The sequence below is a fragment of the Protomyctophum bolini genome (genome assembly GCF_963924005.1).
Source record: "Protomyctophum bolini genome assembly, chromosome: 4".
NCBI classification, from domain to species: Eukaryota; Metazoa; Chordata; class Actinopteri; order Myctophiformes; family Myctophidae; genus Protomyctophum; species Protomyctophum bolini.
This window is the reverse complement of record NC_137865.1, coordinates 28516849-28532347: the sequence shown is the minus strand read 5'-3', so window position 1 is coordinate 28532347 and position 15499 is coordinate 28516849. Positions and strand designations below refer to the sequence as shown.

Here is a 15499-nt window from a genome sequence, read left to right as displayed (position 1 = left end):
ACAGTGTTGGACATACAAGGTTTCCACCCGACAACGACGCTATGTATGAACTATGCAGACATATATACAGTACTTACGTGTCTCTGTAGCTTGGCTCTGCTGATATCGGTGAGATTGAGAGCAAAGAGGACCTCCCTCGCGCCCACATACAGCATGTTATCTTCTTTACTGAGGAGGAGGGAGGTGAAGTTGGAGACCCCGTTGACCGAGAAATGCTTGGCTGTTCTTTCCTTTGCATCTGGAGATGATGAGAGCACAGACACAAGAGGAGACACAATATTAGTGGAACGGCGCCAACTCAGGAAATTATGCAGATTCCTTGACGTGTGTCTGGGCGTTCATAGTATGTGGTGGTGCTGCTGTACAGATGCATGGTGTATTTAGGGTGGGAGTTTCCGCACATGTGCACACACACATGCACACAGACACTGTCACTGTGAGACACACAGACACACAGACACACACACACAGCGCTGTGTGTGTGTGTGTGTGTGGTCACAAATGCAACTGTTCAGCAGGGACACAGATGTTCTTTGCTAATCGAGACACCAACGCAGTGTGTCATTATCAACCAGGTTCCTTTAGGCCCGTTTTCTCGTTCCCATGACAACTATATCGACTAGCATTAGATTTTTTTTTATGCCAACCTTTATTCCCTCTCTCCGGTGTGTGTCATGCGTGTGTGTGTGTGTGTGTGTGTGTGTGCGTGTGTGCGTGTGTCCAGTCAGACGTCTTTCATCACCGCGCTTCCGTTCAACACAGAGAGAGGGAAGTGGAGGAAGCAAGCAGTCTCTCCCTAAAAGGATGTCTGTCCTCTCAACACACTGACACACTTCAGAGCCTCTCACTGCTTCCTAAAGCCCGCTGTCAAAACATCCAGTCTCACTTCATGATTGCCTTAAAGCTCACGAGTCACCTAGCATAGAGCAGTGGTGTTCAAAGTGGGGTTTGACCACCCCCATCATGGGTTCTGGGGGAAGGGGGGGTCCTTGACATGAAAAAAGCTGGCCTAGAGTCCTTCCATGTGGGCCTGGCCTGAGCATCTGAACCTAAAGGTCATACTAGTATAACAAATCGACTGAACCATCCATTCCTTTAGTTTCTAGTTCTAGTTTTTTGTTGTTGTTGTTGTGGTTGTTTACCTTTCCATTATAGCGTTAAAAAGGTAGACAGGTAGAACAAACAATGGTATCAAAAGTCTTTATTTGGAGTTAGACAACATTTGATCCTGTGCGGATCTTCTTCGGGTCAAATTAATTTGAACTGAAGATCATCCACAAACGTACTATAACCTATTTGAAATAAAGATTTCTTTAACAATGTGTGCGGGTTCGACCTTTTTACTTTTAGCATAGGAGTCATTGTTGATGTGTGTATACAGTAGGTCCGACCTACATTTCAATTGAATAAAAAGGTGTAGCTTGTACATCAGCTATTTTCATAGTTTTTTAAACATATGGAACGTATATTTTCGGGTGTCCACAACTCAGGCTTAGTACTACCTCCTGAACACTGAGCAGGGCCCAAATTAGGTTTTGAGAATTTTATCTGAAACCAAACTATAGCATATGGAGGGGGGGAACTCACGTCCCAGTAGCTACCCTCGATCAGTCCATCAGTCCATCAGGGAATGAGCAAGGCCACACAATCCGTTGCTCCGGAACTACTCTGCCGGGACTGGGAGAACCAGAGTCTGAAGGACTAGGCTCTGTGGGTTGGCTCCTGTCCGGGCCCCTCCTACGTCTCACCAGGTCCACTCCTGCTCTCACTAGGCCCAGGACCTGTGCGTTGCACTTGCACCAGACTCCCAGCACCAGGCACTTCATTCAGGAGTGGTGGATTATAATGACCCTCCTAAAAGCCTCACTGAGGTTTGTTGGGCTTCCTCCTCACGGAGGACACAGGCTGGGGCGCTAACCCATATAGTGCTCACCCGGGTGCCGTCTACATTCCGGCTGTCACCCGTCTCTCCGGTGGTCACATAGTCTATTCCTATGAGCCACTAGAATAGTGCACACACACACACACACACACACACACACACACACACACACACACACACACACACACACACACACACGGCTAATGGGAGGCCCGATCATTTATGCACTCAGAGTTAAATGAACACTTAGGATTTGTCTTTGAAGAGGGTGAAGAACTGGGCCTGGTGAAGAATAAACTACAGAGCAAGGAATCAATCTGAGACCGTAATTAGATTCTACCTTTCTATTATACCTGCAGTGCAGAACCATGTGACCTAATGTAACCCGGCCTCACAGAGGACATGCAGGAGGCTCAGAGACTTCCTCCCCCTTGGGAAAACAACACGCTAATAGCAGCACATCGCCACAGCAACAGGGGGCCTTATTATGGTTAAATCTGTCTGCAAAACCACAAGAGGCTCTCCTCTACATACTGTAGCAACGACCCACTGGGGCCTTAATTTCTCTCCGTCTCTGTGATTAAAGGATGAATCGAGTGCTACATCATGGCTGTGCTCTTTCACTTGATTTATACTTAGTTGCGAACGGGTGTTGTTGTGCGCTGATTAATAGCAGATCTACAAGTTCACAGTGCGAAACGGTGTGAGCTTGAAGAGCTTGTAAAGCTTGTACTTGCTGTTTGCGACACCCGCGTGCACCAAAGTATAAGTCAGGCTTTTCTCCTCCTTCGGTGCCCCGGGCAAATTTAACGGTGATTTACACAGACAGAGACAAAGGCCAGAGCTTGAACCAAAACAAAGGCTTTCAGGGGGTTTGTGAGGGGAGGATATCTACACAATTACTCTCAGGAGTCAGATCACCCCCGACGTACTCAGCAACCATGGCTGACGCAGGAAAACAATAGGGCCAGTAATTGTGTATCATTAAAGAGATCCACGAGGGCTTGAAACGGTATGAATCTTTCCATTCAGAACTTAAGGCAAACATTAATCATCTCCCCGTTTAGATTTATTTGCCTGGAATATCGTGTTCCACTCAAAGTCTAGGCTATTGTAAAGTATTTTATGTCACCACAATGTATAATAGCATGTTTCACCATCATGTGATCGAGAGAGGAAGCATGCCTCAGAAATCCATAAGTTATAAAAGACAGAAAATGTACAAATATGAAAAACAAGTTGCTTCGTATGAAGTGAATGGTTTTCATAATGTCTGAATCTTGTCAACTACTCCATTCATAAGGAAACTCTGGCACACAAGCAGACCCATTTCCTCAGCAGAAATACTGTTTGTCCTCAAACTTGCCGAATCCACAATTTTACCACATGAACCGTAGTGTCCCTATTTTGGACTTCTCATTCAACAAAACTTAAGCAAACATTCTCTAAAAATAGTTGATGTAGCCTATAAGCTTGTATATCGGCAATTTCTTGCCTACGTACAGAAAAGACATTTGTTGTAGGGGAAAAAGTAGCGGACCAAATGTATAGCCCTGGGGCACCCCGGTTAGCTAAGTACTGTATAGGCCATGGAGGGTATGTCGTTAATGTTTGGTGAACCAGGTGCACCTGGTTATTAAAGGTAATGGGAGATGGCACACTGATTTGTTTAATTAATGTTACTGTATGTCCAAAACACACCCAAGCTCAATTAAAAACAACCCATTTGCAACTTGCGCCTTGCATTGCGCCCAGGTAATGCACTGTTTAACTGGCCAAATTGGAGTTGGACACACCCTAAATGCACTTGCACCATGCCTTTTAAATAGGGCCACATGTGTATCAGAGGAGACATGTGGTTGTCTGCACCCTCCACAGACCAAACAGTTGGCTTGGCAGTGACAGACATAAACATGGTGGGGACAATAAAAATGGACAATGACTAATTTGGAGAGGGGTAAAAAAACACTACAAAATGTTCGTGTTTGTAGGGAGAATCAGCATATAGTATATTGTAACAAAACAACGTATTATTTAAATCAATCAATATCTCTTCTCTCAACATATTGGATATCCTGTGTGCAGAAAGTTGTGAACATTTAAGCTCTAAATCAGGATTAGTGGAATATATTATCTATAGATAATCTGATTCTGTGATCATTTATGGTGCAGAAATAGACAACAATATGACCTTTTTATTGTTGGCCTCCATTTCAACCAGATTGATCCCAAATAGGCAATTCAGCCATGAATGAGCAAAAAGGCATAATAAGACATTCATATTCCAGGGACCACAAAAGACAACGCCAGGATGGGGTAACCCACTGTACAGACAGTTACCCTCAGGTCAGGTCACCATTACCAGGATGTGTGTGTATCCCATTTGAACCACACACACACACACACACACACACACACACACACACACACACACACACACACACACACACACACACACACACACACACACACACACACACACACACACACACACACACACACACACACACACACACACACACACACACACACACACACACACACACACACACACACACACACACACACACACACACACACACACACACACACACCTCTATTGTCATTTGACCATCTGACATTGATTCCTCGGGGCTATCCCATGACAATGAAGCCCCAGATGCTGTGGCCTACAGCCGGACGAGGGAAAACCGACAGGCTTGAGACAGCACTTAAGAGAGTGTAAGAGTGGGTAGTGTCTGCTGTAGTAGCAGTACAGTAGTGTGTAAGAGTGCGTAGTGTCTGCTGTAGTAGCAGTACAGTAGTGTGTAAGAGTGCGTAGTGTCTGCTGTAGTAGCAGTACAGTAGTGTGTAAGAGTGGGTAGTGTCTGCTGTAGTAGCAGTACAGTAGTGTGTAAGAGTGGGTAGTGTCTGCTGTAGTAGCAGTACAGTAGTGTGTAAGAGTGCGTAGTGTCTGCTGTAGTAGCAGTACAGTAGTGTGTAAGAGTGGGTAGTGTCTGCTGTAGTAGCAGTACAGTAGTGTGTAAGAGTGGGTAGTGTCTGCTGGAGCCATACAGTAGGGGTGTCAATGAGAGGGCAGCCAAGTGGGCAGCAGGGATAAAACCAGAGAGATGCAACATATCATAGCTGGTTTATCCTCGCCGTGTCGGGGCCCCCCACCACCTCTCGAAGGCCTACAGTATGTTCAATTGTGCTAGCTACAGCACTTCGCAGCAGTTTGTCACTCACAGTCTCACTGGGAAACTCTTATTATTGAGGCCCACCAAGTCAATGGCAAACAAAGAGAAGCAATTAAGTTATTTTGGGACACCGAGTAGGAACACCGTTCTAGAGACTGGAGGCTGACAGAATGTCCCAAACCTTATGTAAGAAGCAAAAAGGCCGACATATGGTCAATTATTAACAAGGTTGAGAGTTAACAGTTTTCTCCACGTTTTGACACAAAATAAGAAGTGGGTAGTTATTGTCATAAACAAGTGAGTCACCTTGGTCCAAATACAATAGTGTGACTATCAGCTACAGTTTCAAACACCTCCAGTACTTCACCATGGCCAGTACTGAGTATAGTGCTATTTAAACCTGCTGGATGATACCAGAAAAGCTGCTCTTGACAATCTTGCCAATTACACCTCTCCAGTATTTGTGTGCCGCGTGCGTGCGCGCGCGCGTGCGTGCGTGTGTGTGTGTGTGTGTGTGTCCGCGCATGCACGTGCCACCAGGGCTCTCATCGTATCGAGGTTCCCAGGCCTGTGATCCCACATCCTGCAGTGATATAGAGTAGAGAGCAGCTTTTGTGTGGCTCAGAGTATTTCCTCTGTGACTCCACGGCAGAGCACACACAGCGGTTGCTTCGACCTCTCGCAGCTGTAAGCAATATAAGATCATTACCATCATTATGCAATTAAATGTCATTTCTGCAAATGACACTGCTAAATGGATTGCAATACTCCGCCCTTCCTAGACTCCGCTTTAAGGGAACCCTCCACGTTCCGTCGCAGTGGAGTTCCCGATGGCTTTGGGTCCAAAAAAGTGCAGTTAATTAAAAGCATGGAGCATCCCCCCTGAAAGGCAATGTAGCGCAATCTGTCCCTCTTTGTGGAACATCGAAGTGCCTAATTTCATGAGGCAACTACAACAAAACGATTCAATCAGTGCCCTTCCTCAGGAGGTGGTCGTTTGTATTGGCTATGACAGTTTGAACACGGCACATTTCATTAAAAGACACACATTCTTGCTTACTTAAATTACGCAGAACTACAAAGAAAGAGAAGCAGAAAATCTATATATAAATCTAATTATCTCTTATGCACATCACCAGTGGTGGAAAGTTTTTTACTTACTGTAAGTACTGTACCATTTTGAGGTATTTGTACTTTACTTATTTCCAATTTCCAATACTTTTACTGCTACATCTCGATTCCAAATATTCTACCTTTACTCCACTACATTTATTTAAAAACTGTAGTTACTAGTAAATTTGTAGATTGATTATTACAAAACATAAATTAACCACTTCAACCATATAGACCTACATTTCGACCATTTGAAAATAGCTGATCGTCACATTGGAAAACTTGAAATGGGACATTCGGCATAATGATCAATTTTATTTTTGGTTCTTTAAGTACATTTTGATGCCAGTACGTTTGTGCTTTTACTCAAGTACATTTTGAATTCCGGACTTTTACTTTTACTTGTAAATATTTCTATATTGCAGGATTGATGCATTTACTTAAGTAAAGAATTTGAGTACTTTTTCCACTACATCACATCACATCACTGAGCGGCAAATTGCCAGTGTTCTGTGTAGCAAACTCCTGGCTCTACAACAGGGCCAGATTCTGTTCATTCATATTAGAGAGGTCGTTGTTCTCCCAAAAACGAGGCGTGCAGAGTAACAAAGAGCCTTGCGTGACATCATCAGCCATAAATGACAGCTCCTCACTGTGGCAATAAGCTAACGCTGTCTGTCTAGTTCTGCAAAAGATTAGTGCTTGTCAATTGTCATGCTCCACCAGTAGGTGACCTGGAAAAAATACACATCGCTCTTTGAGAGTGCGAGGGCATGATATAGGATCTAATAGGACGTCTTTCAGAGCCGTCTTTAAGAGACGTCTCATGCCCCATTTCCAGTCTTCTGTCCATAAACATGACCTAGATTCTCATCTGCAAGGGGACATGAGATTCAAGGCAGGAATAATGCTTTCCTAAAAGGGGAGTCATGTTAACCACTAAGAAATTCAGAAATAAAAACATAAATACATGTGTATGTGAACAGAATGTTATTTTAACTCATCTACAGTATATGGTAGAGAATAGGAGTATAATATACCGTATTGTCCCGAATAATAAGACGATGATTATAAGACAACCCCCATTTTTCAAGACTCATTTGTGGAAAAATAACATTGAATGTCAAAAAGGACACAACTGTTTTTTTTAGGATATTTCCATTGGAAAACAAGAATTCATATATTATGAATTAATAACTGCCCTATATCTCCAGAATTGTGCTATGAAATGTAAATATCTGTGTCTATCTGTATTTAATGTGTTTGGAAAGTTTCCACACAACGTGGAATGGATGTGTCCAGGTGACTCTAGTGTAGCGTTAGCCTACTACAAATAGACCCAAAGGACCCTTTTATAAAAATGAACTCTGAGACTGTACAAATGAACTGTCTTATGGGTCCATTTGGTTGTACCCGCACCGACCTCCGTGGGGACCCCCCTTATCTGCGGACCCCCACGCAAAATACTGTGGACTTCCTCGGAGTTCCGCGGAGGTTGGCGTGGGGGTCCGTGATAGTCTGCGTGGGGGTCCGTGATAGTCTGCGTGGGGGTCCGTGATAGTCTGCGTGGGGGTCCGTGATAGTCTGCGTGGGGGTCCGTGATAGTCTGCGTGGGGGTCCGTGATAGTCTGCGTGGGGGTCCGTGATAGTCTGCGTGGGGGTCTGTGGTAGGGGTGGGCGAGTATTATCATGATATTTTTTCGCACATTTTTAGTTCAATGTTTCTTTTTAAAACGCCATTGACAATGAAGAGAAATTAATGTTTGTTTTGTCCCCAACACAAACATTAAATCCCATTAACAATAAAGAGAATTTGTTTTGACACATGTTTGTTTTACATCATCATTACATCACCTAATCATAGCAATCAGAGCGCCCCTCACTTCACAGGGGTGTGATTTTTTTATGGTTATTTGAAAATTATTTAACAGTACGTAAAAAAAGAAATATAATTTAGTAGATCCTCCAGAAAAATGCGGGCAAAAATATATATATAATATAATATATGTGGGGTTGTATGTGAATTTATGCGGCGAAATATGATATATAATATAATCCTGCTACCCTAATAGACAGGGGTACATGAGCACCTGGCCGTTCATTCGTGCTCTATCTCCGACCAAGCCACACTTCCACCACACATCTCTCTATGCAAAATAAAACCTGCACACTCCCACAAAAGACATAGACTACATTGCATTCGCCAAAAATGTCTTCTTTACTGTTTAAATATTACTTTTCTGAAACACGCTATTCTTGCTCAACCTCAACAGCCTACGTCAGAATCGTCATGTTGGCGTCTACTACGCCAACTACGTTCACTTAATGGGGCCAGTCCTTCACAGTGACACACGCGTTAGATGAACCACGCGACCGGGATGGTTTCTACCCCTCAATGTCGTGCCTACTCTACACTGCCATCCCAAGTCCCCTCCCCCTTTCACTGCTCCTGTGTGTGACCTGTGAACTACTCTCTGACTGCACTGTGGCTTGATTTATATGTGCGAGGTTGAAATGTAATGCACATAAATTAATTATAGGTCCAGCAAGCAAATCATGATTGTCTGTTTGTGCTCAATAGGTCACCATCACATTCCGATTTTAGGTGTTGTGTTTTCTATGACATTTATTTGGGCCAGTAGTTTCATATCTATCCTTTTTCCGACCAACACAGAACATGCTAACGGTGTTAGCGCGTTAGCATCCATCTTGCTTTTGATTTATATGTGCGAGGTGGAAATGTAATGCACATAAATTAATTATAGGTCCAGCAAGCAAATCATGATTGTCTGTTTGTGCTCAATAGGTCACCATCACATTCCGATTTTAGGTGTTGTGTTTTGTATGACACTTTGGCCAGTAGTTTCATATCTATCCTTTTTCCTTTGACCAACACAGACCATGCTAACGGTGTTAGCGCGTTAGCATCACACAGCTTACAGCGTCAGTGTTGCATGAATACTTTCAACCATGACAATGCCGACTACTTTTGCTACACACACTTCCCAAGGATTATGGAGATGTCTTTATTTATTTTTTAAGGTTGAGAAATGAAATAATTATGGTCGTTTCTAATCTCAGCATTTCACAAGAGAAAGACGTGGATGCCTTTCGCTGCGCTGTTGGCGTTGCCATGTCTCATAGAAACAAGTAAATAGGTCTTTAAAAAGAATCCCAAAACAAGCGCATATAACAGGGGTCTGTAACCTATTTTAAATGAAGTGCCATGTTTTTATTTTCTAGATAGTGAGTCAGCCACAAGCTCACATCACAACAATAATCCATGTAATAATCACAATAACAATACTAATAATAATAATCATAATAATCCTGCTACCCTAATAGACAGGGGTACATAAGCACATGGCCGTTTATCCAACAGCTTTCTCCGACCCAACCACACTTTCACCACACATCTCTATATGCAAAATAAATTCGGCACACTCCCAGAATACATATAGGCTACATTTCATTGAAAGAAATGTCTTAATTACTGAATAAATATTACTTTTGTCAACCACGCCATTGTTGCTCAACATCACCAGCCTACGTCAGAATCGTCATGTTGGCGTCTACTACGCCAACTACGTTCACTTATTGGGGCCAGTCCTTCACAGTGACACACGCGTTAGATGAACCACGCGACCGGGATGGTTTCTACCCCTCAATGTCGTGCATTTGCTGCGCCCTTCTAATGCTGCGCCACGCCTACTCTATACTGCTCCATGCGACTCGAACAGCGTCAGCAGCAGCAGCTCCGAGCCTCCGTCAGAAAGGCTGCCCACAGCACTGCACAGCCCCACACCCAAATGAATCGAATGAATGAATAAGGCGCTTATATCGCTATTGCTCAGTGGATGGGACATTTACATTAAAAGCAATCGGATGGACGCGTGGATAACGGCATGGTTGTGTGCAATCGGAGGGAAAGCTTCCATAATCCATATAGCTTCCATGCTAGCTGCTTCAGACACAGGGGAGGGGAGGGAGAAATAGTGCGAAATAGCGCTTATGCAACAATTACCCTAAAACACAAACACCTCAACTCGATGTCATTGTGAATAAGAATTTCGAGCGAAATAATAATTTTTGGAAGGACACTTTCACCCAGTATGAAGCTAAATGTGGAAGCCGTGTGTGTCACACCAAAACGGCTGACCTATAGAATCCTGTAACCAGCCTCTCGCACTGCCTGCGAGTTGGCTCCGTCTAAGGCTCCGTCTTATGAGCAAATTTAGAACTTCCGGTCTGACAGCTAGCAGATTTAAGACATCCGGTTGCTTTCAGAATAAAATAAGATTATTTAATTCGTTAATTAAATAATTTTTACATTACATTATTAGTATTATTATTACATTACAGTTATTGTAAAGACACACATTATGTTTCTGTGTAAAAATAAGTAATTAAATAACATAAAAAAGTTATCTAAATGGATAAATGCTATTCACTGGAGTGCATGGACTTTATAAAGTGGACACTGGACAAAAGACGGCTCCGCCAGGCAACTATCTGGACATACCCAGACAGGGCGTCGATACATATCTGTATGAGCAGACGTATGATCAGGAGAGCAAGAATGATGGGTAGAGGTGATAGGTGAAGTGTCAATGAGACCATGATTCTGAGGGCAAGGATGCATAGTAGAGTGCATCTGGGAGGGTGTGGCATGACCTGTAGCCAATGGGTTAGAGAAGGTGGCTTGTTTTTCAGGGGGTGGCAGAGTGGAGGATACTACAGAAGCGGTGTGTAGTGACTGTTGTTTGAGAGTGGTCATGTCAACAGACATGTCCTTTAACATTTTGCTACATTGTGAAAGCTCCATTTGTAAGTGGGTTATTGAATTCATTAGAGGAGTAGTGATTGCGTTTACTTCTTTGAGAAGCTCCTGGTGGTGGATCTGTAAGCGCCACTGAACGCCAGTGATGAGTTGTGTTCTGTGGTAATCAAACTGTTTGTCAATAACAATATTCATGTCCCCTTTGTCCTTATCATGTAGTTGTGTTATGTGGTTAGACAGTGTGTCAATGGCATATTTGAGCTCCAATGTGTCTCTTTCCTGTTTCTCTCTGAGTTGTGTGATTTGGTCATGAATGAGATTCTGAGATCTTTGTTGGTTCTGCCGCAGACAGAGTACATCTCCTTGCATTTGGAGTAACGGAGGTGGGAAAAGAGGTGGAGGTGGCCTTCGGCCTTGTGCAGGTGGAAGATCAAAGTGTGTTAAGTCAATGAGATCCATATCAAGAATTGAATGGCTGGTGTGGCATCCTTCCTCCTGAACATTGTGAGCTCCACTGATTGGTTGATTGACCGGTTGATTGGCAGCATTAAGCAATTGATTGATTGGTTGGGGGGCAGCACCAAGTGTTTGATTGACTGGTTGAGGGGCGGCGCCAAGTGACTGATTGACTTGTTGGTGGGCGGCATCAAGTGACTGATCAGCTGAATTGATTGGTTGATTGAGAACATCAGGTGCCTGGTTGACTGAATCATTGGACTGATTGACTGAATTGTTTGTTTGGTTGACATCCATGTTTGTTTTATTATACTCAGTGTTTTAGAAGTCCCATCTGGGGTGCCACTTTTATGTAACGGTTTCCCAGTTGGATGGTTATTTGTCTTAGGGGTGCCAGGTAGATTTAGTCTACCAGAGAAGTGTTTCTCCTTTTCTTATGAGTTCTTCCTCATCTGGGTTAACCACTGGTGAAACCGACACAGGACTTACATATTAAAATGTAAACCCTTATACCAAGAAATAACACACAACACACTTTGTCAACTCAGTTTCAAGTTATTATATTGAATTTCACCCAACCCAAACACACACAGTTCATCAGTTCATGAAACAATTAAGACCCAATAGTTTGCAATGTTTGTAAATAAACCAAAATAGACAAAAACAGGTAGTCAGCAACTTAAAGTACCCTCCATGGTTACACACGTAACCTACGCTCGAAACCACCCGTCAATTCATTGCGTCTCAAACTCTCAGTTCATAAATAAATAAACGGTGTATTGTTCCAGATCCACGCAACGCAGACGCAACGTGAATGTTAGTAAACAAAAGTATAGTCCGTCTGTCCGAGCAGCACGGCTCTTTAATCGTCTCCAAAACAACAAAATAACAAACAAAAGAGGCTTGAAATAATAAAGGGGGAAATACCACTGCTCCGTGTGTGATAGGTGACAGGGACAGAGACAGGTCAAGATGCGGGGATCGTTGTAGTTGGCCGTTGGTCGTCCGTGGGAATGGTTGTTTGTAGCTCTGCAGGTTTGTTCACGCCCGAGGCTACGCCACTTCACGGAGCAAAACGACACGGAACACACTCGAATCGAGGGACTAACTTCCTCGTTCACGATTCACATGACAGGTCCACCGCTGACGGGTTTTGCTCTCACACTGCCTGTCTGCCTCCACACTCGCTCTCGCACCGGCGCAATCAACGGGGCATTTTAGAATAGGTGGTTCCCAGGGGTGAGTGACAGGTGTCACGAACAGACGGCTCGGGGACCATTTCGGGCCGTCACAACTGGACAAAAGACGGCTCCGCGAGGCAACTATCTGGACATACCCACGCGTCCGGGGAGATGTCCTCTACCACCCCACAGTCTCCGCTAAGCGAGTAAATGGGTGCTTATATTTCTATGTGAAATGTGGTGATGCTGGCATCACAATAGATGCCAGCATCACGCTGCCTCCGTCTAATAAGCACATTTACAACTTCCTGTTTGGAAACCGAAACAGATGCTTCTGACATTTGCCTGTGCGTGCTTAATCGTTGTACTTCTGAACACATTTCCCAAATCTCAGTGATTTATCCACACATCGCTCTGTGTGTGTGTGTGTGTGTGTGTGTGTGTGTGTGTGTGTGTGTGTGTGTGTGTGTGTGTCGCGTCGCCCTCCAGCTGCAATTGCGAGTGTGCGCTGTGTGCAGGGCACACTACTGAGTTTAAAACCACAGCTGAAACATGAAGTGGAGTCTGTCAATTCCCGCAATTTCCTTCTTCCCATATTGCGCTGCAACGACACTAGGATTGAGCCCCCCGAAGGGGGGCGAAATTCTAGTCACTTTAAAAAAAGTGATTAATCTACACCCTATGGCATTGGTTCTCAAAATGGGGTCCAGCAGTTCCTGGGGGTCCCCAGCTAAATGTATGAATATCATAAATATGTATTTAACCACTATAATCATACACATTGGCTATATGTGTGTGATCTACAAGCTCACACACAAGATATTTTTCAGATGGGGGTCCGCAGTCAAATACATATTAATGTAGGGGTCCTTCTTGAGTGAGCAGAGCCATGGAAAACGTCTGCCTTTCATGACACCTTAATTTACTGCGCTTCAAGGCAAAAATAATATACCTCATGTGATTCCTTAGAGAAGTGAAACTCTTTTTTACCCTCTCTCTAAAGGGATTTAAAATGTTATGCTTGCAAGTGTTGATCCCATCTGCTTCCATTTTGGAAGTATGCTACCATCAATGGACGCACGTCGCGTGAAATTGTCATTCTGAAAGTTTTTTGAATATTGGCAGAGCAGATTAATGAGCAAGGGAGGAGAACATTGACGGACGGTGTGCAGTCAGCACGCGTACACAAACACACACACACACACACGTGTGTTTGGTCCTTGTCCTTTACCGAGAATACGAAATACCACTGACGTGCAGTTATTTTTGGGAACTAGCCCTTCCTCAACCTCCACTCGCTCGGCATCTGAGTGTAATTGGCTGGCCGTCCATTTATTTTGTCTTTCTTCATGTTGAATACAACGATGGTTCTTCATGTTTGCGTGTGGGGTTTCTTGTTAGTCTACTGCGTCACCCCTCCCCTCCCCTCCCCTCTCCTCTCCTGTGTGTCAGTGCGCGTCTTCTTGACAACATCTTCTTGACTCGCCTGTGTAATGGAAATAACGTGTGGGCAAATGTCGGGTAGTAGATGAGATGAGATGCGGACAGATTGCAGATGTGCGCGAGTGGCTAGTATTATGTTGTGAGTGACTCTTGTTCATGGCGTGCAGAGTCACTCTGGGATGTTGGTTGTTGCTGGAGAAAAGAAGTGTCCATTCTGTGATTCTGATTCTGATTAGAATTAACATATAAACCCCTTTCTCACTGACAATGTTCTGACAAGGCACTGACAATCTAGTGAATTGCCAATGGCAGGACATGTGAAGTTCTCAAACGGCACATCTGTATGTATGTGCAGTATATTTTCAACAACTCAAAACACTATCGTACAGTATCATCATTAAGTCTAAACACAAGGCCATCATCAAGTCTAACTCCAGTATCTGAGCTGTGGTGCAATTTGGTGGTCAAGGTTCAAGACCAAGAAGGTTACAGGATTTGTAACAGCATAATTCCGCACAACTCTTGGTTGCACTTATTGAAGAATATTCAAGGCCTGGAGAGGTGATGACAAAGTTGGAAAAGGACACTTTTGCAAAGTTCCATTGAGGCTGCATTGACTGTCCATGTCACACACTGTACTTCTTCAAAGCCTCAGATGTTACAGTATGGTTCTAGAAGGCAGTGATCAACAACAACCCTCTGTTGAGAAACAGCAGGCCACAGATCTACTGACCGAGTCAGTGTCATTCACATTGTCCGATAGCAGTAGGATGGGGACAAGGCTATGCTAGAGTGCTAACGTAATTAGTAACTAGTTATTTTGCACTGGTTATTCGAAGCTCCTGAATGTATATTAGTGCAAGGCAACTGAACCTGGGAAGCACAGGGACAGAAAGGCATCTGGATTGCATTAAGATAACAAGCCAGGAGGGGTGATTCACCAGGAGATTCATTAGGCAAGCTGTGAGCCTGCTGTTTGTATTGGTAAGTGCTGAGGCCCTCTCTTGTTAGCAGGATATTGTCTCCACTGGCAGCCTGATGCAACGCACCATGGTGATGCCGAGAATGCCCTCAATTCTAAGTTAAACTTCGGAAAACAGACATTGGGAGGTTAGTGCCACAAGATTAGGAGCAAAGATGGGCATATATATGTTGTGGAAACTGACGAAGCTTACCATTAAGCTCACCATGGGAACATTTATATTGGGAGAAGGAATGAAATTAAACTGTTCATTTAAGGAAAGCAGTAGTTTCCCAAGCCCGGCAGTTTATAGACGAGTGTGCACCTCAGCTATATTGGTCTGGATCCCACTTCCACGAGCGACGGGAATGTTGTTGCTCTGCCATCGAGATCTCTCGGCCGGAGAGTTACATGGAGCCGACCCACGGTTCAACCGCAATATGGAAGACAATAATGCAAACCAGCCGGCTGCCTCCTCAGGACCTCGGTGTGACCCTATCTCCT

At 44.0% G+C, this 15499-nt stretch overlaps 1 protein-coding gene across 2 annotated transcripts in view; it reads right to left on the bottom strand.

Moving 5' to 3' along the window:
* The window catches only part of sema4ba (sema domain, immunoglobulin domain (Ig), transmembrane domain (TM) and short cytoplasmic domain, (semaphorin) 4Ba), a 59867-nt gene that overhangs the window by 17664 nt on the left and 26704 nt on the right, over window positions 1-15499 (bottom strand). For both annotated transcript variants that reach the window (XM_080761602.1, XM_080761601.1), the window contains one exon: window positions 78-238. In XM_080761602.1, the coding sequence (XP_080617728.1) occupies window positions 78-238 (161 nt within the window). The remainder of the gene's footprint in view (window positions 1-77; window positions 239-15499) is intronic.